Below are 17199 nucleotides of genomic sequence, written 5' to 3'. Positions count from 1 at the left end.
ATTTTGAATGTTGACGACGTTCCAGACGCAATGGTGTTGTTCGTTTGTTGATCTGACATCGTTTGATCAACATCGCGCTTTAAATTCGAGTGTTGGTCGTCATCCCTTTTGACCGATCTCATCTGATTTGATTGTCAGGGGCCTCGACCTAGCAGAATTTAATGGTCTAATCGCAACGATGCTGTCCATTTGACATTCGGAGGTCATTTGATCCCTTAAGTGATGCGTTTCGTCAATGCATGTATTAAAAAGCGTTTCGTCAATGCATATATATTAAAACTCTAAAATAGTTCTAATAGGCCTTCTTATGCGAGCTCTAATCGAGCTTCTTAACAAACTTGTTCACGAGCTTTAAACGATACTATTCATAAACATAAATGAACCGAACACCAAGTTGTTCAATCTCGTTTATTTAGCTATCAAGTATTTATCAAAAGTGTTCAAGATCATTTGTTTATCTTATCAAAGGAACATGAACAAGCTCTTATTGAGCCGAGCCACAAAGTAGCTCGTCGAACGCTTGGTTCATTTGCAGCCTTAGTTGTCATTGATTTTATGGTTGATAGCAACTGGGCCAATCTTCCTCAGGCTGAGCTTTGAGTAAGCACTTGTGGGGAATCTCTTTCTTCGAAGTTGCACCATGACCAGAACACTTGGGTGAAAAACCTTTGAGCTGCGGTGTACATCGGCGGTCCGCTTGTATGAATCATTGAAATCTTGTAGTGTGTTGCGAACATTTTTCAGTATGGATCTAAAATCCTCAACAAGCTTGGTTGCTGCCGAATTGTGGCACTTAGGAAGAATGATGTAGACAATGTTAAAGGAACACATACCACTAGTGGATTTGTTGGGCGTGGAATTATAGGCAAATTCAGTATGGCTCAGAATTTCATCCCATTTCTTTGGATTGTCCTACACCAAACAACGTAGCATATTGCCAAGCGTGCGATTTACCACCTATGTTTGTCCATCAATTTGTGGATGGTATGCATAACTTAATTTAATTTCTATTTGTAGTTACTTCCAAAGCTTTCTCCAAAAGTGGTTAATAAACTTTACATCTCGATCTGAAGTGATGCTTCATGGTAAGCCGTGAAGTCTGACAATTTCCCTGAAAAATAAACGAGCAACACTAAGAGCAACAAAAGTCTTTTTGTAGACTATGAAGTGAGATATCTTTGAAAACCTGTCAACCACCATCATAATTGAGTCGACACCCTTCTTGGTCTATGGAAAACCTAGTATAAAATCCATGTTGAGGACTTCTTAGATGGAGATCATAATTGGCAACGGGATGTATAATCTACTATTCTGACTACTTTGTGTATACATTTGGCATACAGGACATCGCTTTACATACCTTGTAACATCTTTGCATAGGTGAGCCTAAAAAACTTAGCCTTCATCTGCTTGTTCTGGTTTTTTGGTGATTGATTTTGCTCTCTTTTTTGTGCTATCACATGTTTTAGTTGATGGTTGTCTTCGTCTTATACATGTATGCCCAATTTTGATTTTATAGAATGGGCTAAGCCCTCAATTTTTTCCAAATAATAAAAAAAAAATTACTAACAAGTTACACAGAGGTTAACATTTATAAAATTAGAATTTTACTAACAAATTACAAAATGGAAAACAAAATAATTACATTTATAAATTTTCCATTGATCATGCCAATGACGGATTGCAATGCGATGAACACATCTACTGAGTGCTTAAACTGGAAAATTGTATTGACTCTGCAGCATCAGAATAAAACTCCTCATCACCTGAAACTAACATCTGAACTACTGCTTCCATGTTTGGTCTCCTGTTTCTCTCTTCTTCCAGGCAAGATATCGCCACCTTAACCATCCTCATTGCTTGTTTGCAATCAAAGTCTCCCTTCAATCTTGAATCCATTAAATTCCCGATCCAAGACTCTCCTCCCATTTTAAGACTTTCCCTCAGCATCAGACACAATCTCTTCATTGCCCTGATCTCCATCTCTGTCACTCCCTTCATCACCAAATCTGAAACCCGACTCCCACTCACAAGCTCAAGCAGCACAACACCGTAGCTGTAGACATCAATCTTCCCAGTGATGGGTAAATTTGATGCCCATTCTGGTGCAATGTATCCTCTTGTTCCTCTAATCCTAGACACATTGGAACCAATCACCTCTCTATTAAGCAATTTCGCAAGCCCAAAATCTGCAATTTTTGGCTCATAGTTGCAGTCGAGAAGTACGTTCTCAGGTTTGACATCACAGTGAATCACCCATTCAAGGCACTCATGGTGAAGATAGGCCAATCCTCTTGCCACCCCAATGGCAACCTGAAACCTCTCTTTCCAACCAAGAAGTTTATTTCCATAAAACAATATCTTATCAAGTGAGCCATTCTCCACGAATTCAGATACCAGAAGCCTATGTGAGTCTTCTAAGCAGAACCCACATGTTCTGACAAGATTCATGTGATTTATCCTACCAATAACACTCACTTCTCCCCAAAACTCTTGTTCCCCATGACTCACATCTTCAAGCTTCTTCACAGCCACCACCATCCCATTTTCCAACACTCCCTTGTACACAACTCCTGATCCTCCTCTACCAAGCTCTTCCTTGAAGTTCCTCGTCGCACTCTTGAGCTCTCTATAACTAAATCTCTTGAACTGGTTCGAAATAACCTTGTAGCCTTCTACCATCAAAACGTGATCATCCTCCTTTATGTATACAAACCACCATCCTATTGCAATGAACAAGCCTTCAACTACAGAAATTGCAGTCAAGAAGCTGTACAAATTGATCCAAATCATCTTTTTTGATGAACCCTTCAACATCTTCGGTGAAGAACCAACTGTTAGAGCACCTTCAGTTGCGTTGCAAATTGTTCCCAGCTGCTGCAACTTTGAGCTGTTTATGTTTGTTACATATTTTGAAACTTTTATATAGATGTCAGAATAAGGAGTAGTCCTTCCATTATATAGTATGCTCTTGGGATAACAGAGTCCAATTCCTACCTTATAAGAAAATCCTTGACAGTTGCAATCTTTCATGCATTTGTTCTTGCATTCATCCAAAGAAAGCAAGTCAAACGCATTGAAATCGAACCCCCAGAAATCTGTGTATGGTAAATACTTGAATTCTATCTCCTCTGGTTTCATGGAGCAGTTGAGATTAAACTTTGGCTTGCAGCCCGAATTCCAGTTTCTAGGATCAGTCATCTCAAAATCAGGAGGGCACAAGCACTCCAACCTTGGGTATGAACTAAAAATTCCATTTTTCCCACATAGACCATGAATTTGGAAAGCCTCAAGAAGTGCCTGCCATGTAATTGACCATAACCCAGTTGTATTATCCAAACTGTAAAGCCTGAGGTTTCCGTCATAATCAAGAGTTAGCCTCCTGATGATCCCTGCCTTCCCTGCATCTGCTGCAAGGAACTTGAAATGATCGCTTGAATAGAACCTCCCCTTTGAATCAAGCACTGCATATCTACTGCTGTTATATATAGTTCTTCGATTTTCCCAAACAGTTTTGTCTGGGTCCGGCCAATAAACACTTGAAACCTCTGGTCCATTATATTTTAGTCTAAGAACATTTCTATCATCAAAATGGAATTCAAAGTATCCTGAAGAAGGTGACCCTCTTCCTATTGCTGAAACAAGTTGGGTGTTCTTGGTGATTGGTTGAGATGGGAGGAGGGTGTCGGTCGGTGAATCGAAGCTTTGCCATATAATTCCGCCATTAAGGTCCTTGACAACGAGGTTTCCGTTGTCAAGGAGACTCGCATAGTGGGCAGCGGCGGAGGCTATCGTCGCAGTGCTCCAAGCCACTGTGCCATCGACATCGGTGAGCACCATGGCACCATCACCGTGGAGAGTGAGACGAGATCTGTGGCCGTTGACAGGGTTGTCACGGTTGGCTGTCCAAGTGACCGTTTTGTCGACTGAGTTGGTGAGCCAAATGGAGAAAGTGTAGGCGTTGGCGCCCACTTTGTAGAAGCCGGCTGTGAAGTATTTGTCTTCAGAGATGAGAAAACTTGTGCTGTCTTCTACAGAGAGGTGTGAGTTTTTGAAGAGTTGGGATTTTGCTAAAGAAGAGGAGGGATAGAGGAAGGTGAGAAGGAGAAAAGGAAGGAGCATTATGAAAGAAAGAGATGTGTTTTTGTTCTCTAGAACTAGATTGGCTGGAAGGTGGAGGGAATGGCTTCTGGTACTTATCAACTATGGGGGTACTTTGTTTATGACTTCTTCAATGGCATGCGTAAGAAAAGTTGGATTTTTTTTTTTAAGAGTCAAATTATATATTTTAGAACATAAATCCGACCTATTAACTTATTTTGACAATGCTAATTAAGAGTTAATTAATTATACCAATACAAAAGCATCTTCCTAAGTATATACCATTTTTAATATCTCTTAAAAAATATTTATAATCATTTTAAGAAAATATATAAATTTCTTGGCGCTATCAGATTATAGTTGATGTTACTTTAAAAAATCTATTTATAATAAATTTTTCAAATAGAGAAGAAAATATATAATTGAAGTCTGGCTTTGTCATTATATATGCAGATAATTAAGAAGAGCATTTTAAAAAAACTCATTACCAAAACCTATCAATGTTTTACATTTTATTAATCATATTCTCTCACAATGCCAAATGGAAGAACTTTATAAACAAATATAAAAATTTTTAAGGGAAAAAACAAGGAAACAAATTACAAAATGGAGATGGGCCGGCGATAGGCCAAACTGCAAAGAATGAAGACAAGATGAGCATCTTATGAGGATTCAAACCGCAAAGCATGGAATCTCTAACTTTCGAAAGCATTTTACGCGTAATTAGTTGGTAAGAATGACATTGACATTAACTATATGATATTAAAAAAGGGATGAAGTACGCAGCTCAATTTGATGTGCTGGTTGGGAGCTTAGGCTATCAACTAAGAGGTCTTGAATTTGAATCTTGTGTATGTGATGTGTGTGTGAATCTGACTTAATTGGCCTAAATATTTCAAAAAAAAGGGTTGAAGTCAATTATGAGATGCCCGATGCCAAATAGAACCTATCCCTATAGATCCTCCAAGAATCAATGAAGTTAATAATGGGATTTTAATATAACTTTTGACATAATTATAAAAAAAAAAGGTTCACCAAGAAGGCAATAAAAGAAATTAATAAATCAACTATTAAGATGTTACTTTTGTGTGTGTTTAACAGGTTATTAATAGCTGGTTTGAGACAACTCTGGTATTGTTTTGCTTTCAAATCGCAACCACGGTTTATATTTGACTACTACTTTTTTTGTCGCTTTCAAAAAATTTATGAACAAAAAAGCAACTTTTTTAGCAGCTTTCAATGAAATTATTTTCCTTACAACAACTAAACAACTATCTTTGAAAAAAATACTGACATCTCAAACAAACCCTAATTATTATCAGAAGTTCATAAACTTTAATGACATTATTTTTAATAGTTTTAGGTGAATTATATTATTTTTTCATCTTAGGTGCACATAAATGTTGTTTCGAAACTTAACAATATAGTACTTAATTGAGTTAACTTTCTCATTACTTTATTTTCAAAGCACAATTATTATCCTATTTGATATCTCCTTTTCATTATTTTTTAAAAATTTATATACTAAAAACTACTTTTTATTTTTCAACTTATTATAATTATTTAAAGTTTCCATAATTTTCAAAATGGCACTTGAAATATAAATATCTATAATTACATAACCCAAAATGTTTTAATTAATCAAATGTTAATTGCACGTTGATAATTAATTCCGTTCAATAACCTTCCATTTGTATAGACCTTCCTTGGTTTTGAAAGTTGTCTTCCATTCGTCACTTTGACGGATTTGAATTTGATTGTAGCCGCAGCGTAGGTCCAACTTTGAGAGGATTGTGGCGCTTGCAAGCTTGTCAAGTAGGTCATTAAATCTAGGCATTGAGAAATTGTATTTAATTGTTATCTTATTAATTGCGTGGCTATCTATGCTCATTAGTCATTGACCATCCTTCTTCGAAACAATAAGCGCTGGCATAGCATAGGGGCTCATGCTCAACTATATGAGTTGTTTCAGGAGTAACTCATTGTTGTCCTTGTACAGGATCGGCAGCACCTGGAAGACAAGACACAAACACAACAGCAAACAACACAGGGAAAAGGCACAAGAAATACTACCTCTGTATTCTCTCTGAGAAATACTGTTGTAAAGAAGATAACAAAAACTGAACTGCTGTTTTCTCTACTTCTCCTATATGTATTTTCCTTCCTAGCTACTTTCTTCTATTTTAGAAATACGGTAAAAGTTGCAAAAATTATAAAAATTGAACTGCTGTTTTCTCTACTTCTCCTATATGTATTTTCCTTCCTAGCTACTTTCTTCTATTTTAGAAATACGGTAAAAGTTGCGAAAATTATAAAAAGTGTTGTCAGCTGAAAAGTGATACTAGTAGTGGGAGCATAAGAGTTCGTTAGAGCCTAGCATGTACCGCCGTTATTAGCTACTTAACCTGCACTGCATCAGTCCTCCCTAACTTCAGAAGAGCTCGACTCCTCCGAGATGAGTGATACTCGAGCCTCATCGAGTGAGTGGTAAGGCCATATGTCGGATACATTGAACGTAGAAGAAGTATTGCAACCTGGTGGCAACTCCACACTATACGCATTGTCGTTAATTTTAGCAATGATAGGAACAGGTCCGATTTTTCGTCGGGCCAATTTCGAGTAAGCTTCAGGCTTAAATCGTTCGCGGCGGAGGCATACCATGACCAAATCACCAACCTGAAAAAGTTGTTGTCTGCGGTGAGTATCAAAGGCTCTCTTATAGCGTTGATTTGAGTTGATGATTTGCTGCCTAACGTCGGAGAGGATTTTGGAGTAATCTTCGGTAAATGAAGCAGCCACCGTGGATTTACATTTGGGTAGGACAATGATATCTACAGCAGTGTTAGGAGCTTTAGTATAGACAATTGTAAAGGGTGCCTTACCGGTGGATCGATTGGGCATTGCATTATAAGCAAATTCAGCTTTACTAAGAACCTCCTCCCATTGCTTAGGATTTTCTTGAACCAAACATCAGACCATATTGCCATATATATGGTTGACAACCTTCGTTTGGTCGTCGAATTGAGGGTGGTAGGCCGAACTAAACCGAAGTTCAGTGCCGAGTCGCTTCCATAATTCGCGCCAAAAATGGCTTAGGAATTTAACATTGCGATCCAAGGTGATGCTTCTTGGTAAACCATGCAAGCGAACAACTTTGATAAAAAAAAGATTAGCAATATGTACGGCGTTGGAAGTTTTCTTACAGGAAATGAAATGACCCATCTTTGAGAATCTGTCGACAACCACCATGATTGAGTCGTTGCCCCGTCTCGCTCTCGGTAGTCCAAGGATGAAGTCCATACTCAAATCCTCCCATATTGAGTCAGGTACCGGTCATGGCATGTATAATCATGTGTTTTGGGCTCCCTTTTTATAAATTTGGCAAATAGGACAAATGTCCACTATGCGGAAGGTGTCACGCCTTAGTCGTGGCCAGTAAAACCTTGCTTGTAACTACTGAAATGTATTGTCCTTACCAAGGTGTGCTGCCAGCCCTCCACCATGAATTTCTCTTATAAGATGCTGCCTCCAAGAGGATTGCGGGATGCACAGTAGATTTAGCTTAAAAAGAAATCCATGCCTAATGGAAAACTCTTCAAATTGCGGTGCTTCAAGGCAGTGCTCCCAGATTTTGCCAAAATCGGTGTCATCTACATATAAGTCCTTCAGATGTTTAAGGCCCACTAGTTCGGTCTGATGTTTGGTAAGTAACACTGATTTCCAGCTGAGTGCATCGGCGACTCTGTTGTCAACCCCTAGCTTGTGCTTAATTGTAAAGGAGAATCGATGTAGGAACAAAAACCAATGAACATGCATCTGGTTGACATTCTTTTGAGTATTTATGTGTTGCAAGGCCTCATTATCATTGCATAAAATAAATCCTGGTGCAGTAAGTAAGTTTCCCACTATTTCAAAGCACGAACGATCGCATATAACTCTTGTTCGTAAGCAGTTCATTTTTGCCGAGCAGGGCACAAATTTTTGCTAAAAGAAGCAACCGATCTTCCCAATTGTGACGCACAGATCCAATACCAATTGAAGAGGCATATGTGTCAACGGTGAAGAGTTTATCAAAGCTAGGAAGCACCAAGACAGGCGCCGAAGTAAGAGCATTTTTAACGGCTTGAAAGCTTTGTTGCTATTCGGATCCCCATTTAAACGACTTGGATTTCAAGCAATCTGTAATAGGAGCCATTAAGATGCTGAAATTTTTAATAAATCGCCTATAAAAATTTGCTAACTCGTGAAAACTGTGAATTTCAAAGAAAGATTTTGGTGTCGGCCAGCTTTGTATTGTAGAAAACGTTTGAGGATCAACATGTATGCCATCCGCGGACACAATAAATCACATAAACCGGACTGTGGACGTTGCAAGTTCACACTTATGGAGGTTTAGGAATAGCTTGTTTGCTCTTAAAACTTCAAAATGAGACCATAAGTGCTAGAGATGTTGTTGCCGGCTAGTGCTATATACCAAGATGTCATCGAAATACACAATACAAAATTTGCTTAGAAACGGTTTCAAAATTTTGTTCATCATACGCATAAATGCTGAGGGTGCATTACACAACCTGAAGGGCATCACCTTCCATTCATAGAGCCCATGAGGTGTTTTAAAGGCTGTTTTCCACTTGTCACCTTGTCGAATGCAAATCTGGTGGTAGCCGCTCCTCAAATCCAATTTGGAGAAGACCGATGATCCCATGAGCGTATCAAGAAGCTCCTCTATGCGGGGAATCGAAAACATGTATTCGACTGTGATTTTATTTATAGCCCTACTATCGATACACATTCGCCATTTGTCGTCTTTTTTTTGTTACCAGTAGTGCGGGCACTGCACAGGGGCTCACGCTAACTTCTATTAGCTGCTTTTCCAGCAGGTCATCCACAATCTCAGCTAAGATCGTCTGTTCTCGTGGATTGAGTCTGTAGTGGCCAAGTTCGGCAATGTAGCACCTAGTACGAGATCAATCTGATGTTGGATGCTCCTGAGAGGTGGAAGCTCGGCAGGCAATTCCTCGAGTACAACCTCTGAATAGTGCTCGAGGATCTCGAAAATATCCTGGGAGAGCACTTGACACTGCGGAATTAGGTTCACTTCCGCAATCAGTAGCGCAAACATCGGAGAGGATTCACGCCAGCATTGTAACAATACTGAACCTGAGACAAGGTTGGTTGCAGCTTGTTTAGTTGCTCTTTACCCGACACAGGTACCTCGGTAGCTCCAGGTAACAGCTGCAAATTCTGCCCCTTCCATTCAAAGGAGTATGCATTCGCCTGTCCCTCATAATGAGCATCCACGTCGAACTGCCATGGCCTTTCCAAGATTAAATGGCATACATCCATGTCTAGGACGTTGCATAACAAGTCACAAACATAATGTTTGCCAATAGAGAATGTTACATGGCAAGATTCAGAAACTACGATTTACATTCCCTTTTTCACCCAGCCAATCTTATACGGCTGAGGATGCTTAGTCGTCTTAAGTTGTAGCCCTTGAACGACGGATCTTTCCACTATATTTTCGGTGCATCCACTATCAACTAGGAGATCACACACCTTACCATTTATGGTACATCGGGTTTTGAAAATTGTGTGACGTTGTGATGGACTGGTGCGCCTTGGGGCGAGGAGTAACTTTTCCATAACTCATAAAAATGGCTCTCCTTCATCTGCCTGAACTTCTTCAATGTTGACTTCCTATTCCGCATTCGCCTCCCCTGATTCATTTTCTTCATCAAGTCCGGCGAATTATAATTGCTGTCATTGTGGACACTCATTGGATTTGTGTCCGGGCTGGAAACAACGGAAGCACTTCAGTGTTGTGGGCCTTGCATACGTGTTGACGTTGGGAGCCAATTTCGGCTTTAGTTGGGAGTTTCCTTCGCCTCCTGCACTAGAAGGAGCACTTAGTAGGGTGGATGGATTGGCGGTCTTAGCTGCTTTCACCGTCGATTTGGAGATCCTTTGTTACGAGTTGTGCTCGATTCTTGCCAATTTCTATGATTATATGGGGTTTTTTATTTGCAATTTTGTTGCACTTCCACCTTCATGGCTAAGTTCTTCGCCTACGGCACGGTCCAAACTGAATTCAGTTCTAGCTTGTTTTGGATGCTATCCTTAAGGTCCCCGATGTATCGAGCGAATAATTGAGTGCCAGACTCATAGAGATCATTCCTGACACTCAATCTATTGAACTCCTCTATGTATTCACTAACAGTTCACGAACCTTGCATACAGTGCTGATACCCCATATATAGAATCTGTTCAAAATCAGTAGGCAAGAACTAAGCCCTTAACAGTTCCTTCATCCGTGCCTAATTAAGTGCTTATGCGGCCTCAGCCTTCTCTCCGTCTAGTTTGCAATGTTTGTTCCCACCAAGCACTAGCAGCGCCCTTCAATCTACAAGGCACATATTTCACTTCTTTTTCTGGAGCAATATCCATATAATCAAAGAAATTCTTAACCGCCTTCTCCCAATCAAGATAATCTTCGATATGCAAATTCCCATCAAAAAATTAGATGTCCAGCTTCACCTTGAATTCACCTGGGGAGTGTGGGAACCGGTACATTCTTCTGTGTCTGTGACCATTTGCCTCCCACCTGTCATCCATTTCTCCTTCACTATAGTCCCTCGGATCGAAGTCGCGATGCCAAGGAGGCATCTCATCCTCCGAATCGATCGGGGCAATTTGATTCATATGGAAGTGTCTTTCGTGTTGACCAGTAGCATTTCCCCTTCTAGGAGGTAGCCTATTTGTAGGCGTCTCCTCCTGATTAAAGAATGGTGGTTCTCTCGCCGTTGGGATTAAACCCACGGTGAATCTCGACGGTCAGTCGCTGGACGTCTGCTGCCAGTTCGTCAATTCTCTGATTAACCCTTTCTTGGTTCGCCCAAAGTATATCGATTGTGTGAACTTCTTCCCTCACCAGCTCTTTGCCACGGTCCGTCATTCCCTTCTAGCAACCTACCTCTGATACCAACTGTTGTCCTTGTACATGATCGACAGCACCTGGAAGACAAGACACAAACACAATAGCAAACAACACAGGGAAAAGGCATAAGAAATACCTATGTATTATTCTCTGTATTCTCTCTGAAAAATACTGTTGTAAAGAAGAAAACAAAAACTGAACTATTGTTTTCTCTACTTCTCTTATATGTATTTTCCTTCCTAACTACTTTCTTCTATTTTAGAAATACGATAAAAGTTGAAAAATTATAAAAAGTGTTGTTAGCTGAAAAGTGATACTAGGTAGTGGGAGATAAGAGTTCGTTAGAGCCTTAGTGTGTACCGTCGTTATTAGCTACTTACCTGCACTGCATCACTCATCTACTATTCCTTGGAGAATAGAGTGTTCTTTTGGGCTCATGCGATAGTGCGATAAATTCGGCAATGATGTTCCACGTATAAAATCAATTTGATGCTGCAATTTACATAGTGGGGGTAAACCAGTTAGAAGTTCAGCTGGTATGAGATTGTCATATTCAGCCACCAAATTTTGGACTACAATAGGGACCAATTTCTGCTTGTGAGCTTCAGCACTATCAACTTTAGCATAGCCAGTGACTAAGAGGCCTATGAGGGTTGACTTCCCTGCCTTACATTGCAACAAAATGGAGCCTGGGACTATGCATACTACTGCTCTTTCTTTGCCATTAGCAAACATGGTGGATGGTTTACAGGGAAGTAGCTTGATCTCTCAGTTCTTCCACTCAAAGTAATAGATGTTCGAACAGTGGTCATGTAGGGCACCGTTATCAAATTGCCAAGGCCGGCCTTATATTAAATGGCAAACATCCATGTCTAATACATCATGCAGGACTTCACAAAAGTAGTGCTTACCAATGGAAAATGTGACGCGACACAAGTCAGAAACGGTAATCTCTATCCCCTTTCGGACCCAACTGATTTTGTACGGATTTAAATTTTTTGTAGTTTTTAATTGTAATGCTTTTACGGCTACGCGAGAAATGATGTTCTCCGTACAAACATTGTCGATGAGGAGTTCACACACCTTGTTGTTAATGGTGAACCGAGTATGAAATAAGGCATTTCGTTGAGACTCCCCTAGAGCCTGCGGAGCTAACAATTGCTTTTCCAATACACAAATATGTGGTTCTCTGTTATCCCCATGCAATTCTTTCTCTTCCAATTCAATTTCTAATTCGGCAGTCGTTGCTTTATTTTCTTGCTTCCTGTCTAGCAGTTGTAGTTGTTGTATGTTTGGACACTCGTTAAATTTATGTCCGGGTTGAAAACAACAAAAAATATTTCAATGTAGCCAGCCTGGCATATGGGTTTTCCCGCACATTGGTCCTGAGCTGGTTCGGACCTCTAGTATTCACAATAGGGGTTATAATACCACTAGCGACTGGTGGAGTAGTTGGCTGAGATGTCTTCAATACTGCTGTAACAGATTTAGTAGCTTCAATTCTCATTTCAGTTATGAATCTGCGAGTGTTGTCCTAGCGCGAGTACTGTCGTTGTATCTGATTCTTTACCTTCAATGCAAAATTGATTGCCTGTGATAGCGACCAAACAGAATTGAGTTCAAGTTTGTCTTGAATGGCATCTCGGAGACCACCTATATAGCGAGCTACTAATTGATTTTCAGTATCATTGAGATTATTACGTGCACTGAGTCGGTAGAATTCCTCTGTGTAATCTAAAACTGATCGGCATCCTTGCACACAATGTTGGCAATGTAGGTATAGCATATGCTCATAATCGGTTGGAAGGTAATGACCCCTCAGTAATTGTTTCATGTGATACTAACTTCTTAATGTGCCCTTACCTTCTCATCTACGGGACTACAAAACTTGCATCCACCTGACGCTGGCTCCACCTTGGAGTCGACATGCCACATATTTTACTTGCTTCTCTGGTGGAGTTTCCATGTAATCAAAAAAACGTCTCGATAACTCTTTCTCAGTCGAGGTAATCCTCAATGTGCAACTTCCCATCAAAGAATGGGATGTCAATCTTGACGAGGAATTCGCTGTACCCCCATTATAATTACCTGGACGTTTCCGTGTCCAAGAGGTCGGACGGTCTCCTCATCGGTAGAATCAACAATCTCTTGGAGCCGCGCGTCATCCATGTCATCCTCTGATTCAGATAGATCAGTCAATGTGGAGTGGGGGCGTTCAAGGTACTTATCTAATCTTACATGAGCTCTTAGAACCGGTAATTGGGGGTTTGGTCGTGGTTTAGGGGGGTGAGCTCTTAGAGTCGGATGTGGCAGATCTGGGATGGGTTGGGGGTGTTGTTCGATTGCACATCTCTATCGAGAAATGGTACAAGGTAGCTGTGAGTTCGTCAAGTTGCCTCACGGTGGTGTGTTGAGCAGCCAACGAGGAGTCAATGCTCCGATCCTCATCAGGAGCAGGGCCTCTACTTCCCTCCGCCATCCACGACAATATTGGCTCTGATACCAAACTTGGTGCAACAGAATAAAAGATATGCAATCTCTAGGCAAACCAGCGAGGGAAGAATAATGGAATAGAAAGTTCTGGTAAGAGCAAAGTGTATATATTTTCTGTATGTCTTTTTTTCTACATTTTGAAACCAGTTGTTAAATTATTTTTCCCACAACAATTTCATATTTTATTTTATAAACAATTAAAGTCATCCCAAACAAATTCTAAGGCAATTAAATTTTAAGAAAGCCTTTAGTGATAAATTTGCTTTTAAAAGAAATTAATAAATCAACTATAAAGATGTTACTTTTGTGTGTTTAACATATTAGTAATAGCTTGTTTGAGATAACTCTCTTTATTGCTTTGCTTTCAGATCGCAGCGGTTTCTATCTAACTACTACTTCTTTCCACTTTCATGAAATTTATGTACCTAAAAGCAAGTTTATTAGTCGCTTTCAAAAAAACATATTTTCCTCACAACAACTTTACAATTATCTTTGAAAAAAACTATTGACATCTCAAATATACCCTAAATATCATCAAAAGTTCAACTACACTATTTTTAATAGTTTAAGGTGAATTACATAAATATATATATATATATATATATTGCATCTTAGGTGCAAATAAATGTTGTTTCCAAACTTAGCAATATAGAGCTTGTTTGAGAGAACTTTCTCATTGCTTTATTTTTCAAATCACAATTATTACTCTATTTGATTACTCATTTCTCACTATTTTTTAGAAATTTATATTCTATGTGATGAAATTTATTTTTAGAATTGGCTAAGCCAAATTAATTAACCTGAGAAATTACCTAGAGACTCAGGCTTTATTTGAGAAGACGCTCTTGTTGATTCTTAACACAATTTTCTAGTACACATTTTTTTTATTTTTTTATTTAAAATTACTTTAAGAATCAACAAAAAAGCCGTGTCAAACAAAACCTTTTGCGCATTCGAAAGATCTCAAATGCCCAAAAATATTCACGATTATTTTATTATAATTATTTACCGTTTCCATAATTTTCAAAATAACACTTGAAATATAAATATCGACAATTACATAACCCAAAATGTTTTAATTAATCAAATGTTAATTGCACGTTGATAATTAATTTTTATTTTTCAACTTATTATAATTATTTAAAGTTTCCATCATTTTCAAAATGACACTTGAAATATAAATATCTATAATTACATAACCCAAAATGTTTTAATTAATCAAATGTTAATTGCACGTTGATAATTAATTCCGTTCAATAAAAGTGAAACAGAATAAACTCGATTTATCACTTTGGGATGGAACCGATCAAACGTTATAATTTCTTATTTTTTTGTCAAATTCATTAGCTGCAAAAGAATTACTGTACAGGTAAGAAAATAATGAAATATAATACAAGAATAGTGTTCTCCAGCCTTTGTACGTCGTATGCCTACCTTTTTTGAAACATTTCCGGTAGTTTTGGTAGATGGAGACGGAATTGTGAGGGCCGATGTTCCTTTTAGAAGAGCAGAATCCAAGTATAGTGTTGAACAAGTAGGGGTAACTGTTAAGAAGCATTGGTATGGCATGAACAAGATAGATTATTAGCTACGGAGTGCGGACGGGGAGAACCGTCCGCACAAGTATTGGGTACCTAGCGGTACCCGCACTTGGTCACACTCAGCACCTAATAATTTTTCCCTGAACAAAGCTTTTCAGGCTTTAAGAGTCATTCTCTGTAAGCGGAATCGGTTGTTCCTGTTGTTGAGGACGTCTATGTATATTCGTAGGCGTTGTTGATCGGAAATTGTGAGACAGACCGGCGGGTACAGGTTAAGGCATGGTGCTTCCAACAGAAGGAAATGTAGTAAAATCACCGCCTTCGAGTACCAAACCTCAGCCCTCTCAATGTTTTTCATCACCTCATCAACCTACATTTTGAAGAAAATTCTTCATTGGAATATGACTAGTAAATCATAAAGTAGGAAATACTTTCAGAATACTAATATAATATAGGTTTCGTTTGAGACAGCTTTCATACTACTTCTTAAAACAATTTTTTAGTAACTTTTTAGTGAAAAAATAAAATTTTATACTAAAAAACTGTTTTACAAAGCAGTAAGAAAATTGTCCCAAACGAAGCTGTATAAATAGTATGCATAGGACGAATTTCCACTCACAGCACCACGCCTTCCAAATGCAAGCGCGGATTGGAATATTAGCTCAATAGCATCGGGCATATGTGCAGCTTCTGCATGTAAATAACAGATAATATAAGGAACATGTAAAGTAGAGTTTTCTTTACTCGACAGTAGAGTATAAAAGGGACATTATACCTTCTACTTGTCCGACGTCCTTGGCAAGTTCCTCTGCATGCTCGACTGAAAGAAGGAACTCTTTTTCGATCTCAGATGAAACAGAATGAGAAGCTTTACTATTTTGGGGGGATTTAATAGTTTCAAATGACGGGCTTTCTTCTGCAGCAACGACAGCTTGTGCGTGACAGACGTGCAGACTTTGCTTCAGAATTGCTAGAATTACTAACTGAATGGAGAACGCCTCCAACAGCATATCATTTTCAAGCTGCAAAAAAATGTTGTTTGCAGCGTAATAGCTTTGTTAAAAATCGACATAAGCAAGTAAAGAATCATGTTTAATCATGTCTAAGAAAATATTGGTGAGATGCAAACATATTAAACTTGTTACCTCAGCATCTATAGGTGTAAATAAGATTGATATAATAACATAAAATGGTATATTAAATAAGTAACATCAAAAGAAATGAATCATATTCTTATTAAACTACTTGTTAAACATCTGCTACACATTGCCCATAAACATACAAAAACAAGATAGAAAATGCTCATTGCTCAAACATGTTTTATTTGGATGTCAAGCTTCTGAATTTAGGTTCAAGTAAATGACTATAAACGATCCTTAATGGCACTAGTATGGAGTTATTCATCCAACAAGTTGACCATTTTACAGGCCCATTTTACAGGCCTATTTTCAATGTTATTGTCTGCAGGAACTCTGGCTGCTCATGATTACAAAGATTTAGATTCTTAAGAAAAAAAAAAAAGAAATTTTGTTCATCGCCTTGAAATAGTCTCAAGCATCCAGTCAATATGCTCACCTCATTGATTCATCTGACTTCTGTGGTGAAAGAAATGGGTGGTTGAAGAACTCCTCAAAAGATACACGTTCCACTGGAGACATTTCATGCAATAAGTTTAAAATGACATGCCAATAATAATGCCAATAAGAACTATTGCTTTCACAACTAGACATGCACAACTTATGATTTATTAGCCAACTTGTTTTTAAGTTTGTTATGAGCTCAAATACTCGTAACATTAGAAGTAAGGTATATCATCTTAACGTTGCAAGAAAATCTCATGCATACATAAAAGTTAATGGTACATAGGGAATGAGAATTTTTAGGTGGAAATTTTAATAAAGAGAAAATCACAGGATGTAGTCTTGTAGAAATAATTTCACTAACATGAGTCAAGTATTACAAAGGATGCTCTTCCCTAAGTGTTATAAAATATAATAAACATAAACGGTCAAAGCACTCCTATCTTGGTAGGGATTTTTATTTGGTCCGGTGCAAGGACCTAGAGGAAGGTTCGGTTTTGCCTAAAAAAGTGCAAATACCGAGTTTTTTGAAAAAATACCGAGTTTT

General features: G+C 38.6%; 2 protein-coding genes across 2 annotated transcripts; both read right to left on the bottom strand.

Moving 5' to 3' along the window:
- Window positions 1-1701: 1701 nt before the first annotated feature.
- Window positions 1702-3978, bottom strand: LOC110094981 (putative receptor protein kinase ZmPK1). The gene has a single exon (XM_020820344.2). It carries the CDS (start codon window positions 3838-3840, stop codon window positions 1702-1704), a length of 2139 nt encoding a protein of 712 aa, XP_020676003.2. The 5' UTR covers window positions 3841-3978.
- Window positions 3979-15204: 11226 nt separating this feature from the next.
- LOC110094991 (serine/threonine-protein kinase ATG1c-like) lies at window positions 15205-16204 on the bottom strand. The gene is made up of 3 exons (XM_020820354.2): window positions 15848-16204; window positions 15692-15762; window positions 15205-15442 (listed from the first exon to the last, which is right to left on the bottom strand). Exons 1-3 carry the CDS (start codon window positions 16080-16082, stop codon window positions 15227-15229), a joined length of 522 nt encoding a protein of 173 aa, XP_020676013.1. The 5' UTR covers window positions 16083-16204; the 3' UTR covers window positions 15205-15226.
- Between the last annotated feature and the right edge of the window lie 995 nt (window positions 16205-17199).

Source organism: Dendrobium catenatum, unplaced genomic scaffold (genome assembly GCF_001605985.2).
Source record: "Dendrobium catenatum unplaced genomic scaffold, ASM160598v2 fragScaff_scaffold_501, whole genome shotgun sequence".
NCBI lineage: Eukaryota > Viridiplantae > Streptophyta > Magnoliopsida > Asparagales > Orchidaceae > Dendrobium > Dendrobium catenatum.
The sequence above is the reverse complement of the archived record's forward strand: the minus strand, read 5'-3'. Positions and strand labels throughout refer to the sequence as shown.